This window comes from Saccoglossus kowalevskii, chromosome 6 (assembly GCF_978046115.1).
Source record: "Saccoglossus kowalevskii chromosome 6, keSacKowa6.1, whole genome shotgun sequence".
NCBI classification, from domain to species: Eukaryota; Metazoa; Hemichordata; class Enteropneusta; family Harrimaniidae; genus Saccoglossus; species Saccoglossus kowalevskii.
In genome coordinates, this window is record NC_140646.1 from 24,493,113 (window position 1) to 24,511,452 (window position 18,340).

An 18,340-nucleotide genomic window follows, 5' to 3' on the forward strand; every position below is an offset into this window, starting at 1 on the left:
AAAGCATACAAATAAATATTTGTAATTCCATATGGTGAGTTTAGATGCTACATTTTAGTGTTTTCTTTCTAATAAACAAGTGTTTCACAAAAATCATAGAACTGAATTTACTGGTTAATATTTTACAAATTAATTTTTTCATAATCATTAGAATTGATACATGTCAGTTGTGTGAGCAGATTAAGAGTCATTTTAAGACATGAACTATTCAGAAGACCAAATTGTTAACGCATTGCCTACTAACGCTGTTTAATTGAAGAGAAAATGGTGTTTACTATTTACATCAAGGATTCCTTATCTGAACCAGTGACAAAAATGCTGATGAAATTGCTTACCCCCACCCTGTTTAACTCTGCATTTGGGGAGGGCAATGGGTGTGTAGGGTTTTTCACAGGTAGCATTTACATTGTGTTGTATGTATATTCGAATACTAGAACACATGTCTAATCTACCAAAGTGTGTGTCATGATGCAACTGGAATCATAATAACACAGGCATTAGTGGATTATAAAGTTGTGACAATAGGGGATTTTCCGTACAATTGCGAGATCTCGCGAGATGTATGAAAAACACGCGTCGATCGTCTGCCGCAAAAATCGAACGATTTGATTTTGAACTAGAATTTCTTTATTTCGTAACTCACATCGACCGGCCGATCTTCGACAGAGGAATATTGCTTCCGAATACCCTTACTTAATCAAAATTGCCTATCATCAAATGTGTACAGCACATTATTAAGCATGGAAATGTCCCCCAAAATACTTCGCGTTTGTCGAATCCCATGCGATGTTTGACGCCACTACAACGCTATAACCTTTGTTTGTTCTGTTTTTACGTTCGATTTCACGCATAATGCGTGATTCTCGCAGTGAACGGAAAATGGTCTATTACAAAGGTACTCTTACATTCATGATTGATTAGTAAAGAGCTTTCATTTTTTGTCACCGGATTTTTATATAAAAAAAAACATGTATAATATATCTACTGAACAAGCTCAATCAACTGATGTACGGTAACTTAACATGGTAAGTAGATGTACAGCCTAACTGTTCTGATGAATAAGTAGGTAGCTCTTAATTAATTATGCAAAACAGTGAATTGATATTCACATAAAATGTCAAAACTTGTTTTCACCTTCTGGTATTAGTAAGCCAAATTTAGTTTCCTTTCATTTAAATGCTAAAGTGCTACTGGTATTTATTCATTTATATATATTGGTAGGCTAAAGTGTAGTCCCAGCACTTATTCCCTGGCACTATATGTATACCCATCTGCGTTACATAGACTAAACACATCATACACAGAGTGATTCAACATGTTTCAGCGTGCTAAGTTAATGTTTGAAATGCACAACACACTGTTGGACAGATCACTACCAGTGCTTGAGAATCTGAGTTCTCCCTACCCACTTTATCTTTAGAGACGTTCCAGTTATCACAGTTGTTTTAATATTTTGAGTCACCTTTCCCCCACTAGAGTTCCAAATTATTAGTGTAGTAGAAAATGACTATTTCCGTATTCACCATCGCACGGCGAATAACAAGTTGAAGACACATACAATCAATGTTGAGTATAAGTATGTTACAAGAGTCAAAAACTGGAATCTACAGAATTAGTGGATGTAATTCTAGTAGTCATTCCATAGCATTCAGTAATGACTGCTTTAATTTAGAAAACACAAATTTAATAATTGTAAATCAATATTTGTTATTCAAAATTCAAAGGTGCCTTCACGACATTATTTATCCTAATAAAGAGACTATTACTGTTTTTATTTTAGTTTTATCAATTATATTAACCATTTGTTTCCATGGTAACAGGTAATCGTCTTTGGAGAATATGAAGGTTAGTTGAATTGGTTTAGGATAAAAATTGTTATTCTAAACAGATTTATTCCAACTTTGAGAACATCATCCAACTGGTGAATGATGGATTCAGGTAAGCCAATCAGAAAACACTTCTGTCTGATCTCTGACCTTATCGTTTATTATATGATGATTACTACTTTGAAAAGATAAATATGCCTCGCACATGCCTCGTTCACACAGTCACGGAGTCATGATTTGCGTCATGACTAAACAGCCATAAATTTTAACAACACATTAAATTAACAAGTTGTACCCCATTTCTCTTCACCAGCATAATCTGTAATCATGATGAAAGGTGAAGTAATCTGTGTCAACAAAATTTAACATAGTACTGTCGATAATCATAAGCATACCCATATTTGTCATGCTTGAATTTTCAAGAAAACAATAGAAGTTAATGATATGCTAATTATGTAAATTGCAACAAGAATCATAATGTATGCATATGCTAATTAGTGACCAAGAATATGCAAATGAGTCACTGTGTTTGTGGATATAGCAAGGTTACTTTGATACGTACTGCACAGTTTAAAGCAAGATGAACCATTCCTATTGTCTGGGGTGCTTAGCAGGCTTATCATTCTGTTGAAATCCTCAAATGGATTATTTTCTGTTCATACGAGATCTTGCGTATTGCGTAAAAGGCACTCACTGAGTGGCTGCAGCAAAAATCAAATAATTTGATTTTGAACTTGAATTTGTTTGTTTTATAGCTCAGTGTTGAAATGCCAATCTTTGAACGAGGAATATTGCATTTGATACCCTTACATCATTAAAATTGACTTTTATAGCACATTATTAGTTATTGAAATACCTCTAAAATGTCGCTACAACGCTATGACCTTTGTTTGTCGTGTTTTTACATTTGATATCATGTATGCATAACACAGGATCTTGCAGTAAATGGAAAATATGATCTTGACAATGCAGATGAACTCAGTGACGACCTTTAATAATTAATATATACCAATGGCTATTTGCACTTGCAGCGGAATTCATGAAACATATTAGGAATTTGTTTAGCATGTTTTGGAGGTTACAGCAAAAAAGCAAAGTTGCTTGAACAAGTAATGAAAGGGTAGGGTGATTTTTCATGTAACAATATATTGAAATATATAACCGGGAAACAGCTGTTTAGGGCCCATTAAGCAATATGAACCATTTGCTATGAACACTGTATTTGCTCTATCCTCGGGGCGGAGCTACGCCACAAGACGTTCCACATTGCTAAGACGCACACCACTGTACCATATGTCAAAGAGCCGGTGAAAATAGCTAAATTTGAGAAAACAGCACAAAATCAGTAATTCTGTACAACCAAATCTATACATGTTGCACACGTAAGGGGTAATCTTGTTACACTGTTCAGGGAAGTCTCAACAACCATCCCAACGTTTTCCTGATACTTTATAGCCTTTGCAGTGGTCCCCCCCCCCCAGAATTGGAAGCTCATTGCACTTAGGTGGTTCTATGGGGTACATAAGCCATATTTTAATTATTTTACATACAAGAAATGCAGTTTTAGAATTATGCATTTCTATTAGGAAAGTGATCGAAATCAAACCAGCGGTTTCCAACCTGGTATCCCCAGAACTCTGTGGAGCTACCTCATCTCCCATGGGGCTCTGGGGAGCTCCAAGGATCACTGCTGATTTCACTAACTAACTTTTAATGAGCTCACCCAGAAAACGTAATTTCTTCTATTAGAATACGAACAGGTTCAATTGTGTATGGATATATTTATTGCTTTTTTACCAAAAGAAATATTGTAATTTCTAAGGATGCAATAAAACTTGATTATTATAATAATAATAATAATAATAATTATTATTATTATTATTAATATTATTATTAGTCAATTGATAGAGAGGGTAACTACCATAAGTCTGAGTTTGAGAATAAAAATATTAAATAAGTTGGTCAAAATTCAGAAATCCAATCATGTCTTGTCAGGGATTTCCCATTTGATTTAATGCCAAAGTCTTGCGACTATAATAACAATCACAAATTTCAAAATTCTGACCTAGATTTAAGAGAGAAGCTCAGCTCCGGGAATACTTGTCTGGAAACCGCTGGTTTGATTTTGATCTCCACCCTAATAGAGCAGACACTACAAATTCCATGTGTTAGGAACTTACTTATGACTCAATATAAACCATCATGCAAATAGTATTTATAAGTCACATGCTTGAGAAAATAACTAGTTGTGATATGGGCCTGATTTTTATATTGACTCTATCCTAGATTTGAGTGGCGTGCCCTTACAATATGAAACTTATTTCAAATGCAGATCATAGATGGATTATACCATTTAAATTTGGAGGGGTGTACTGCAATACATTGTACATCTTCCACAGCTAACTATACTAGCCTAGATTGAAATACACTAAGTAATGAGTCAGCTGACCTGTCATGTGACCTGCAACTCCTTAGAGGATTGTTTAGAGATGGATTTATTCTCACTGTGTTTTCACAGTATGTTTATTACCCCCGCTAGGGAACAATCACTTTCATTTCCTGTTACAGTCTCTGTCTCAATTTTCCTTCTTTTTTTTTATGACATACAAAACGTCAAAGTAATATTCACTACATCAATATTTTTTTTAAGTTACACAAAATTGTACCCTCCCAAAAATTAGAATGGAAAACATAATAATAATGCTAATATATAGGTTTAAATTAAGTAAACCTCAATGTCAAATTACTAAGCTGAAGCTAAGTTATTTTGCTACAATTCATTCATCTCTGTAGGCATATATAGGTCTGTGACATCACAAAGTGTTAATGATGGCGTTTCAGGTATGTGTATCAGTTCTTTAGAAATTATTATAAGGCTAGTCATGTAATTTTTCATTGCTGCATTTAATCTCCAGATGCAGAAATCATATATAATCCTTGACATTGTCGATCCTCACATTTGTCTGCTCATAATCATCTCACGAAGTAAATTTACTCATTTCTTGTCTTTTTTCAGTCATTATTTTTGATTCAACGCAATATTTATATAGCACCAATTTTTATTGAATACAAAGTAAGCTTTATTTTCAGCTTTGAAACCTACAATGACAGTGACAGTATCGTGCATCAAATAAACATTAATAACAGTCTTAAGACTTTGGTTGATCTGTTATTAATATGGCTGCTTTTAGTAGTGGAAAAATGTTCATCAATTGCACTAACTGTCATTAAACTCCAGCACAGCGACATGGATTAAATTATTCATAGTAATGTAAGAACTATTTGTCCTTAAAAGAAGTTGTAATTAAACACTTTGATTGTTGTAACACTTCTAGTCAGTCCCACCTACTTGTGAAAAGTATTTTTTTCAATCAGTATGCCCCCTGAATTGGGTATTCATTTACGAATGTTGCATGCTTGTCATGACAGACAGAGACAGCTACATACCCCAGTTAATCTGTAGTGAGGCTACAAGTGCTTTTACCATCAAGATGGCCTCCTGCAATTACACTTTTCAAAAAAGCAGGAAAGATGTGATATGCACATTGTTTAACAGATGACGACTGGGAACCTGAATAAATTTGTCAGCCATGAATTTGAGATCCATGCATACAAACATACTATTATAGGACAGATTTATTTTAGCTATAACGACAATCAGAGGGATGAAACAAATACAGAAAGAAACTAAGGCTCTGATAGATAAATGAGAACAGTTGTGGCACTTCCCATGATGCCATGCTCCATACATGCCTATATATGGTGTGCGAGCCAATCAGTGAGATGAAGGAACAACATCTGTATATTTATATTTCATTGAGTTGAATGCTTTCACTCATAACTATCAGCTCAAAGTTATTTTTACCATCACCCCCCTGTGACATTTTTTTTCCTTCTTATCAAAAGCATCACTGAACAGTAGCTTTCATGATGACATGCACACATTCATATTTTCACACATATTTTGAATTCTATATTCCTTAATGCAATTAATGCACCATATCTTAGGATAATGCCCCCTTAACTGCAACACCAAAAAGTCACATCATCCAGGCGCTTTCAAGCATAAAACCTCATTATTAATGAGAATTTTTTTTAACATCAAAAACAACTTAACATAGAGATAATTGAGGTATAATAATATAAATCATTGCTGTTACAAAACAACTGTACCTCTGGAAAGCGCTAGAATGTAACATAAAGTACCAAGATGTGTGACCCCTATATACGTCAGAAAGTACCAGGATGTGTGAACCTTAGGATCAAAAAGTGACAGGATGTATGACGCCTATACGGGTCAGAAAGTACCAGGATGTATCACCCCTATAAGGGTCAGAATGTACCAGGATGTATGAACCTCAGGGTCAGAAAGTACCAGAATGTATGACCTCTATAAGGGTCAGAAAGTACCAGGATGTGTGAACCTTAGGGTCAGAAAGTACCAGGATGTATGACCTCTATAAGGGTCAGAAAGTACCAGGATGTGTGAACCTTAGGGTCAGAAAGTACCAGGATGTATGACCCCTATAAGGGTCAGAAAGTACCAGGATGTATGACCTCTATAAGGGTCAGAAAGTACCACGGTATATGACCCCTATAAGGGTCAGAACTTACCAGGATGTGTGAACCTTAGGGTCAGAAAGTACCAGGGTGTATGACCTCTATAAGGGTCAGAAAGTAACAGGATGTATGAACCTTAGGGTCAGAAAGTACCAGGATGTATGACCCCTATAAGGGTCAGAAAGTACCAGAATGTGTGAACCTTAGGGTCAGAAAGTACCAGGATGTATGACCCCTATAAGGGTCAGAAAGTACCAGGATGTATGACCTCTATATGGGTCAGAAAGTACCAGGGTATATGACCCCTATAAGGGTCAGAAAGTACCAGGATGTATGACCTCTATAAGGGTCAGAAAGTACCAGGGTATATGACCCCTATAAGGGTCAGAAAGTACCATGATGTGTGAACCTTAGGGTCAGAAAGTACCAGGGTGTATGACCTCTATAAGGGTCAGAAAGTACCAGGATGTATGAACCTTAGAGTCAGAAAGTACCAGGATGTATGACCCCTATAAGGGTCAGAAAGTACCAGGATGTATGACCCCTATACGGGTCAGAAAGTACCAGGATGTATGACCCCTATAAGGGTCAGAAAGTACCAGGGTATATGACCCCTACAAAGGTCAGAAAGTACCAGGATGTGTGAACCTTAGGGTCAGAAAGTACCAGGATATATGACCCCTATAAGGGTCAGAAAGTACCAGGATGTATGACCCCTATAATAGTCAGAAAGTACCAGGATGTATGACCCCTATAAGGATCAGAAAGTACCAGAATGTATGACCCCTATAAGGGTCAGAAAGTACCAGGATGTATGACCCCTATAAGGGTCAGAAAGTACCAGGGTATATGACCCCTACAAGGGTCAGAAAGTACCAGGATGTGTGAACCTTAGGGTCAGAAAGTGACAGGACGTTTGACTTTCAAGGGTCATGTACAACTATTGTAGTACAATGTCTCATTTCTTCCCTGGTTCATGAAAATAAAATCAAATTATTTCAAGGAGATCTTGTTTGTAGAAGTGGCTAGTTTGCATGATTAGACATTTATGTAGTGTTTTGAGGGGAAATTCACTTTTATAGCAAATGACACAAGCACAGAGACTGATATTATGGAGACAAATTAGCGGATAATAACACTGTAAAGTGATTTAAAGAGGGGAAAGAGACGTGTCCCTTCTCAAGAGATACTTAGTTCAAGTTCAAACACAATCATTTTGACTCTTACTAATGTCAGTAATGTGATAGCTCTGCCCTCAATTATATGTTTCAGCAATATCTGTTTTATGTTTGCAGAACACTTCAAATGAAAATTGACATAAAATTTGACTGTTAAGTCATTAGTTCCATTAGAAATGTTAACCATGTCTTATCACTTAGGATGTATAGCTGGACACTCTTATAAAAACCATTATCCAATGGCTGATGAGAAGAAAACACTTAAACAGTAAAGCAATGAGAATTAATCCTTATCCTGCCAGCCCTATGTACTTTTTACATGGACTTGACCAGATAAGAGGTTAAAGGTCATATATGCAAATTATTATTACATTTTGTAATAGTTCTGATTATCTACCTCAAAGGTTACTGTGGAATACTTTATTTTCGCTATTTTCGCTGAAAGGATGGTTCCGTAAAAATAAAATCCAGCGAATATACTTTTTTCCCTATATTTCACTTTCAACTCGTCAAAAATCAGTGAAAATAAATTCCATACAAAACACCCAAAATGACTTTTCAGCAAAAATTAATTCCAGCTAAAATAAAGTATTTCACAGTATTCACATTCGTTCGAGAACCTCTAATGTCATTTAAAAATTCAATATAAGATTTATTTTATTTATACTTGTAAGGTCAACTGTTCAGGTTTCATTAAAACACTTTTGTAACTGACATGTACATTACTGATACTAAAAAAGTTTTACCAATCATGCCTTAAAAATTATTGTCAACAAAGAGACTAGACATTTACACAAGACTTCAAGTTAACTTGAGATTCATGTCGGCAACAAATATTTTTTGGATTAATCATATGAATGTCTGACATAGTTTGCATATAGAAATTTGTTTTTTCTGTCAAACTTGAATGTTCAAAAATTGTGGTTAAATTCTGTAAGTATTATCAAATTATGGAGGATTGGTCTAAAAATGCTATGCAGAAAAAATGTTTTGCACCAGTTTTTTTTTTTTTTTTTAGTAAGCTGAGTAAAAATAGGGATTGGACATTTTCCACACATATTCCTGTTATATGAACATAAAACTATAACGTTTGTTGTTCATATTTACACACCCCACCAGCTTGCAACTATTTACACAATCAGTTTACTTGCACAAATTTGTAAATACATATATTTTTGGATATAAAGACTATGTGTGCTTTTAGTTTATGTTTTCATCAAGCTTACTGGTGTCGCACAGTAGTTTATTGAGTTGGGTTGTCAGGTGCTGATGCCTGTACCATGGTAGCTTAAGATCGCTTGAAGTACCTCCATGGAGCTGTTGCCCAGGACTTTAATTTGAACCACTAAAGCCATATTGTCATTCATAAAAGCAATTTTCCATTCGTCAACTTTTCAGTAGCCCAGACCCAACTGACTGCTCTTGAACAAAAAATCTTCAAGTATACATGTATTTTAATATACAGAGTTAGGGGCCCTGCTGTATGTCAGCATGTGGATCCAATCTCAAGCTATTAAAAATACCCTAGAATGAATTGGGGCATGTCCTATAGTCACTTATTTGGATTATTACACCAATATTTATTTATTTATGTTGACATTTTTAAAATGTTAATTTACTGTTATTTACACATTCATCATAAGAGAAAAACTGTTTGAAATTTAGGGAGGTAATTAGTCCCACGTATTATTGTATACAAACAAGCAAACAAATTAACGTTAATATCAGCAGTTCTCAATATTTAGCAAACAACTAAAATTGTTTCAAGGTCATGTACCAAACCACAACTGACCAAGTCTTTCTTTTAGCTGCAAATTATAGCTTAAGTAATTCTTTTGAGATGTACTGCAAATTGCTGTCAATGTCATTGTCATGCAAATTGCCCATCAATTAATATGGAAATGTTAATTTATTATCATTATTGTGCTAGAAATATGATTTTCAATAGAACCTTGTCAAATGTCACTTAAATGATCTGACCAATTTCAATTATTTTTTTAAATCATAAAAATATTTCCATTATTTATTTATATTTATTTATATTATGTTAATTCGTATAAATTTGTCATCGGGAACTTGCATGCTTGCATGCGCTGACGTAATATGGTCGCTGGACAGTAGCCCGGCGCAAAGCTGCGAATTTATATTTATGCTAGACGTATATCAGTAACTTCAATAAACAACAACAACTACAACTTACCCCCATCAGCATATGTTTCTTGACCATACCCATCCTGTAAACCACTGCTCCACGTTCCCTCGTATTTAGCACCACTATTTAAAGACTGTCTTACTCCGTACCGACCTTTGTAACCTTGCGACCAATCGCCGCGATAGACCCACCTCCCTTTCGTTTCCACACCGCTTCCGTTCCGCCGACCATTTTCCCAATGGCCCTCGTAGCAATTTCCACTGGGCCATGTGTACACACCGAGCAACTCAAATCCATAGTGCCACTGTCCGTTATATTCCCCTTTGCCCTTAGGGCCTGTGCAACATCCTAGCCCGTGGGCCTTTCCGTTCTCCCATCCCCCAGTGTACGAGCCACCATCATCAAAATCGAAGCGCCCGCCGCTCATTTGTGGAACAAAACTCAACGCAGCGTAAAATAATTCGATGCCGTGAGAACGACGTGATTTGATTCCTGGCACAGTGTTGCTGTTATTGTTGAATTTCTTTTAGTCATTATTCCGTGAGACGGTTGCCATCAAGATGGTGTGTTTCCTCAGAATCGAGTCGATAACGGTGTTATCTTGGCAGGTCTTCTCCGCTGTGACCAGTTATCTTCATCCTCTGAAAACAAACACGATGCAACATCCAGTTCGTAAAGAATCAAATCTACACGTCGGCGTCAACACAGTTTTTCCTGTCTCGTTTACAGTTGTAATAACACGTGTTGCTAGCCCAGATTTCTTGTGAAATCTTCAGTGTAGATGTACCCTGAATAAAGATAGGCTAGTATAACAAAAAATACGTATTCTTTCTGTCAGCTATGTCGAGCTACAAAATGAAGGCACAATCAAAAACACTTGTCACCCTTCGTCTGCTTTCCTTTGCTTTCACACGCGACTGGTTGACGTGGAATAATAAACGACTGTAAAGGCTTACTCCTTGGAAGTCGCAGTTAATGTGCAGAACGATGAACCGCCGTGAATTCAAGTCGATGTCGGAGGCGGCGGCGACGACAACGAAGAACGTGTGGTGGTTATGGCAGCCATGATGGGACAGTCAGATCGTTCATCTTCACACCATTGAAGGGGTGTATACGACAAAGAAAGTAAACGTAAAATGCTACATGAAGACTATAGTGCTCTGTCTCTAAGCCTTGATTTTCTTCAAATGTCACAGCGCCGGTAATTGTCGACGATAATTTGCATCTTAATAGAATTAGCCACATATTAAAAAGAGATTTAAAGCAGTAGTATGTATTTATAATTGATCGGACATCCCCGCAAATAATGGAGAGGCCCAGCCAATGATATTTCAAATATTTTAGCATGGAAGGCTGTATGCGGATATTGGGAGAGTAAAATGTTAATAATATACGTTTCATTATTATTTTATGCGATAAAGCAATGAACGTAGACTAATATATATATATCATTGTTAGAACTAAATGATGACGATACGAACGGAGATAATGATATTATTGCTTTTTCAAGGAAAATAATGCGACAAAAAGCTCCTATTTGCTCGATCATAAAATTGATAAAACAAGCTAAATTGTTTAATAGAAATAGAAAAGCGCGTTGGAAACTATTACAATTCAGTAACTGACTGCGTTACCCTAGACGCCCGACGTTAATGACCGTGACGTTGGAGGGGAGTTGCGAAGGAAATAAATTAAACCTCTCCAAATTTGCCCTTTGTAGTAGATTGTAAACGTTTGGCACGGTTGGTTTAGCTCGTTAATTTTACCAATAACCCTAGTTTTGTTGTTTGCTTTATTCGCTGTATTATATTTTAACTCGTAAACGTGTCGTCCCTAATAGATTCCGTTTTGCAAACTGCTCTGTTCGCCGGGCACGCCGGTCGACGCGGAGAAGAAGCGAAGAATTTCTGTCATACCATGCATACCAATGTACAGGGCCCGCAATGGGGAATAGACTAGAGAACTACTGTTCGCAATATGACAGTCCCTTTATCTCACGCAATTTCCTGTTATTCTGAGTATCATCTCCTACTTTTGTAATGTAATAGTTGTCTTTATTTTAGTGTAAGTCCTTGAGGTTATATCTACGACGTCGAAACCGTTTCATTCTATAAGTCTATGAGGCTACAACTAAAAGGTCAATAACTTTTTTTTCATCATTTTCCTTCATCGGGGGAGGTAGATACGTTGGTCGATGACCCTCGATCGTGTCCGATGACTTCTTGACGTCACGCGTCATCAAATAACGGGCCGGTTACTTGTAATCGTCAATCCCAATCACGATGTATAGATGTCTCTCACTTAGGATCGACTTCAAGTTGTACTACACAGAAAAATGCTGTCGTGTGAACGTAGCAATGGATATGGAGGAACGCTAAATTTGGTTATCCATTAATCGACAAATTGCGGCTTTAATTAATCTATTGTTTTTGCCGCGTGGTGTGTTTCGTTTCATGACTTAATTAAATTGAAATTTCGTCTGAAAAGGCTCGGACGTACGCTGACTTCAACTTTAAAATTAATTCCCAAAACAAGTGAAAAGAGACTTTTTAATTTGAGCTATTTTTGAAATCGTTTAATATTTTATCCGTTTTTACGAATTCGACTTGTAAGGTACATCTAAACTGTGAATTGACTAGAATATTCATGTAATTACGAGTTTGTTAGGTAAATACACTAATGACGTCATAGAAAGCTGTTATTGATACATTTTTTTTTTTTACTTTCTAAAGGGACTATTGATATTTTGTTTCAATAGTGGAGCCATTATGTGAACGCCTGTCGTTACGTAATGCTAACACATATATTTATATTGACGTCAATTCTATGCTACTGTGAGTATATTGGAACAATACTGTGTATAAATATGTAGATTTACAGTGTTCGTTAGATAATATAGTACTAGTGCGTGTAAAGAAGTTGTTATATTTGAAAGGGAAATCGTGACGTCACAATTCATTAAATTCGGCATATGGTGTATATATACCACTCTTTACTATTTTCGATAAAGCCGAGTATGGAGGAAATGCATGTATTTATTCACAGACTAATATTATTAGTTTGAGAGTTATTGTTGGGCGTTGTTCATGAAAGTTATTATAAATCGACAACGAGCAAAACATGATATTGTTTCAAGTTTACTTTTTGGTAGTATGAGGTTAATGTTACACAGAATGGCAAGTGTGCACGTGCATAGACGTACTAACCATGGCAAGTGTGCACGTGCATAGACGTACTAACCATGGCAAGTGTATGCATTCAACTTGAAGTTCTTCATTCGCGAGTCAGTATCAAAAACTGGTCGGACCGTCGGTTCGAGGTCGACTGATTATGTATACCGCGGCTGGCAGTTTTGAAAACCAACAGACACTTTTGACCGATACAAAAAAGGAAAAGAAAAAATCATGCCATGGACGTCCACTTTCAATGTGACAACTGGTTCTTCTAATATAGGAGGCAAATTACAAAAAAACATGTTCTAATTTTAGCACCTTTTGCAGTGATAACAACAGGGAGATATAATATAAACATGCCCGGCACATTGGTGACGCTCTCGTTAAACACGGTCAGCAATATGGCGCCGTAAACAATATTTAACACATATTATTGGCTTTTAAAAACATCCATTAAAAATGGAACGTACGAATAAAAAGAAATATGACGTATAAGTTAATAAATAACAACCGAATCGACGTATGCACAAATAAATTACTCGCAACCTAAATGTACGTTTGCAAAAACGTTCAAACTAAGAAAATCTCGATTATCTGCAATACCTCATTCTTACGACATTTGGCCGTAGATTTACAAGTATGGCATCGCAAGAGCATACAATATTTTTAAAAATGTCAAAATGTCATTTAAAATCTTGCCAGGCAATCGAAAAATCACTATCTTAGATTCAGTACGACTAACACACTTTTATATTGGTATTTAGCATTTCCTCGTTACATGTTGTCGAAAATGAAATACGTTAGAACCCGATTACAATCTCCGGTCCCGAGTAATTTCGAAGATATGCACAATTAGTAAAAAGAGCCATGGACAAGTTGACGTTGAGTTAGTAAGAATCCTTCCAGTATTTCTCCTACAAGTTTTGGAGAAAACATAAAAATATTGTGGATATCAGTGAATACAAAATAAGTGTTCCAATATCGATTTGTGTGATTAAAAAACAAACAAAAACAGGACTGTCTTGGTAGGATCTGAAGCTATGAATATAGTAGAATTTTACACCGACAAGCGCCCGCCCACATGGCGCAAAGAAACTGCATTATATATTGCCGATGATGGCGCGCTTTGCTAATTTACCAAGATCTGGGTTACTGGTACAGTAAGTGTAGACTTGCATACAGTTCCTTGATTATTTTCTGATGTTCTTTTCAATGGATTTCCGGGTTACTAGTACCAAGAATCAACCCCGCGGTAACCTGCGGATCATATCTCACTGGAAGTAGCACACAATGTCAGAGGTCAAATGTCCACTAGCATTTTAAAATAATGTGTTACCTGAAGTACTGTGGTCATTTGTTATTTAACATGTAAACTCATACTGGGCAGTATAAGAAATCTTCATATCATATTTACGCCAATGTTATAGCCAGGTTTACTAACGAATTCTGGTGGATGTGATATTGTGCTGGACAACATCAAGTCATGTATATGTGAACTAAACGATTGGATGCACGACAATAATTTGAAATTTAACCACAGAAAAAGTGATATTTAAATTATTCGTGTTCTATGCAGATGATATTAATATTCCTATCAGTAATGACGTTCGCAATCGAGGTGTAATGTTCGATAGAAATTTGGAAATGTCGAGTCAAGTTAGTTCTACTTGCATATCACTATTTTATCACGTGTGTGCCATTTCCTGGATTATAAATTTCGTGCCCATCAAAAGTACTGACATTATTGTACTTTTGTGGACTCTATATTGAATAATTGTGACTGTGTATAGTATCGGAAGACAATGAGCAAATGTCCAAATCACAATAGTCAACAAAATGATGTTTCACCCATTTTAATTATAAGCTTCATTGACTTCCGATGTTATTTGTTTTCTAAGTTTGTAACATTTTTCTAAGTTTGTAATACTCGGTCATCTTTGTATTTAGCCAACATTTTAATACCGCGCATGTCATCAAGATGTGATCTTATGTCTGCATTTGATTTATTGCGTCTTCTCCCAGTCACGGCTGTAAACCTGTAGCGATAGTGCATTTGCTGAGTGTCGTCCACGACTTTAGAATGCCTTACCAAATTACATTAATATAATATTTAGTAATGATGTGGACAATTATAAAATGTTGCTAAAACCGCATTTGTTCAGAATGGATTATAATATTTCGGTTTTCTTATTACTTAGTTGAGTATTTTCAGACATTTTATTTATTTATTTATTTATTTATTTATTTATTTATTTATTTATTTATTTATTTATTTATTTATTTATTTATTTATTTATTTATTTATTTATTTATTTATTTATTTATTTATTTATTTATTTATTTATTTATTTATTTATTTATTTATTTATTTATTTATTTATTTATTTATTTATTTATTTATTTTACTTGACCAGCCTGACTGAATAAAACACAATGATATAAGTAAATAAATTATTACTAGCCATGATTGATATGTAGGAATTTTTGATGGGCGTATTCACAGTTTCACCAAAAAAAAAATCGCTAGTCCGTAGCCCGGCTTTTTCACCGATCATGTCTAACGCCTCAGCGAGCGATTTTAAGCGTAAACATGCGCGGATGTCATCATATATGAACTTTTCAAACGTCGGCGCGCCGTTTACAAATGACAACCATGTGGGGTCCCATTTCGAATATATAGGCAATGTTATAGGTGCCGACAGTCAAACACAGCTCTCATCTTTGAATCTCAAATAACAGACTGGGCATACCATGTTTCAAACTTACTTGTCCGGCATTTGCTATCATCATAGCCGTATACATATTCACTACCAAAGAAAATATATTATCTGCTAGTAAATAATAAATCTAAACCAAACACCAAAACTGAGGTTAGGGGGTGGAGGTCGTCGCGTCCCGTCGTGTTCCACTCAAGGGAATCATCATGATAGCGACGTACATATAAAAATACAACACGTAAATAAAATACATTGTTTGTTTACTTGAAATTCGAAAACGCACGCATGCGCAACGACAACCACCCTTTAAGTGGGATAAATATGGTTTGAAATATTCTTGGCCGTCAGCTCAAGCTCAAATCTGAATTAAATGACTGACTTTCGCATAATTTGTTCAAAACTCAAAAGTTTAATATTGAATACTAATCCGCAAAAGTTATAAAACGGTTCTTTTCCAGAATGTTACTGTACATTACAAACAAGTATCCTGTTTCACGTGGTGTTACGTCGGTGTTCTGTCGCATATGTACTTACGAACCTGAACGAAAGACAGTGTCCAAACACACCTTCCCAATAATGTGCGCCCTCTAGCGACGAAGCGCTTCTGGGGCATGGGTTGGTCCAGTGAAGATTGATGTAGCAAAGTAGAAGTTAGCGTCCGACCGGGATGGAACGCTTCTAATTCAGTTGTCCATAGGCCGTCGTCGAAGTAATGATTTCAACTTCATTTTAGCTGTTTCACAGATACATTCCCTACATTTGGGTATATTGCAAAGCAATTCAATCGGCAAAATCCACGAGGTTCTGTTGTTTAAACTTAAGACATTGATTCTGTTTTAGGGGAATTTTGGATCTGAAAAAAAGACGAAAATGACATTTTTCGGAAACGTTTGTCCAAATATGTTCTTAATATTTTTTCGAATTCTGACCAATATTTAGTTTTATTCGAAAACTAGGGAATTTTCTGAGAAAAGGTACAAGCATTTGGGTGATTTATTTTGCGTTCAAACAGGGTAGAGTAGCCGAGGTTAAAAGGTTTCAACAGAGCATGCACACACGGGGATTTCCTGAAATGCATACTAATATCAGCGGAAATCGACTCAATTCCACAATGCATTGATTGTCGCTGTATGTTAAAACGGAATTGTTATACATGATTGAATAAATATATGTTCACGACTGGTATATTCTGTCTCGCTGTCGATAGTTACCAACGTGTTACGTGGTAATTTCGCATCAAACCAAGATGTAAAAAAGAAAATATCATACAAAATGATACAATTTCTACAGCTGGGTCACTTTATCGAAACACATGCTAGATGTTTACCTATTTCTATCCGGTGTTGTGTATTCCAGGTCGCTGACGTATTCACGTGAATAATTAGTAACTACGCCCTCATCGACGAGCTTCAATTCAGAACTTAACAGTCGTGAGAATGGTAATCTATGTCACACAGAATTTTGTTTTTGTTTTTGGCCAATGGAAACTTTTTATACTTATTTAACGCAATTTTCAAGGTTATATCATGAATGGAAAATACTTTAAAAAGTGGTTACAATTAACTACCCGCATTGTTAGGATGACTAAATTCAAGGAATCACAGTCAAATTAGTGTATAACTATCTTGTCATTCTGACATGAAAATGGTTTCTTGGATTGATTGTTAGATGACTGCACTATAGTCTCTTGGATTGATTGTTAGATGACTGCACTATAGTATCTTGGATTGATTGTTAGATGACTGCACTATAGTATCTTGGATTGATTGTTATGTGACTGCACTATAGTATCTTGGATTGATTGTTAGATGACTGCACTATAGTCTCTTGGATTGATTGTTAGATGACTGCACTATAGTATCTTGGATTGATTGTTAGATGACTGCACTATAGTATCTTGGATTGATTGTTATGTGACTGCACTATAGTATCTTGGATTGATTGTTAGATGACTGCACTATAGTATCTTGGATTGATTGTAGATGACTGCACTATAGTATCTTGGATTGATTGTTATGTGACTGCACTATAGTATCTTGGATTGATTGTTAGATGACTGCACTATAGTATTTGGATTGATTGTTAGATGACTGCACTATAGTATCTTGGATTGATTGTTAGATGACTGCACTATAGTATCTTGGATTGATTGTAGATGACTGCACTATAGTATCTTGGATTGATTGTTATGTGACTGCACTATAGTATCTTGGATTGATTGTTAGATGACTGCACTATAGTATTTGGATTGATTGTTAGATGACTGCACTATAGTATCTTGGATTGATTGTTAGATGACTGCACTATAGTATCTTGGATTGATTGTTATGTGACTGCACTATAGTATCTTGGATTGATTGTTAGAAGACTGCACTATAGTATCTTGGATTGATTGTTAGATGACTGCACTATAGTATCTTGGATTGATTGTTATGTGACTGCACTATAGTATCTTGGATTGATTGTTAGGTGACTGCACTATAGTCTCTTGGATTGATTGTTAGATGACTCCACTATAGTATCTTGGATTGATTGTTATGTGACTGCACTATAGTCTCTTGGATTGATTGTTATGTGACTGCACTATAGTATCTTGGATTGATTGTTATGTGACTGCACTATAGTCTCTTGGATTGATTGTTAGATGACTGCACTATAGTATCTTGGATTGATTGTTAGATGACTGCACTATAGTATCTTGGATTGATTGTTATGTGACTGCACTATAGTCTCT

The 18,340-nt window shown here is 35.7% G+C and overlaps 1 protein-coding gene across 1 annotated transcript in view; it reads right to left on the minus strand.

Annotated features, from left to right (window-relative positions):
* LOC100377972 (junctophilin-3-like) overlaps positions 1-10,801 on the minus strand; it is a 33,461-nt gene extending 22,660 nt beyond the window's left edge. The window contains exon 1 of the mRNA XM_002735359.4: positions 9,765-10,801. Coding sequence (XP_002735405.3) covers positions 9,765-10,143 — 379 coding nt within the window. The 5' untranslated portion in view covers positions 10,144-10,801. The remainder of the gene's footprint in view (positions 1-9,764) is intronic.
* Between the last annotated feature and the right edge of the window lie 7,539 nt (positions 10,802-18,340).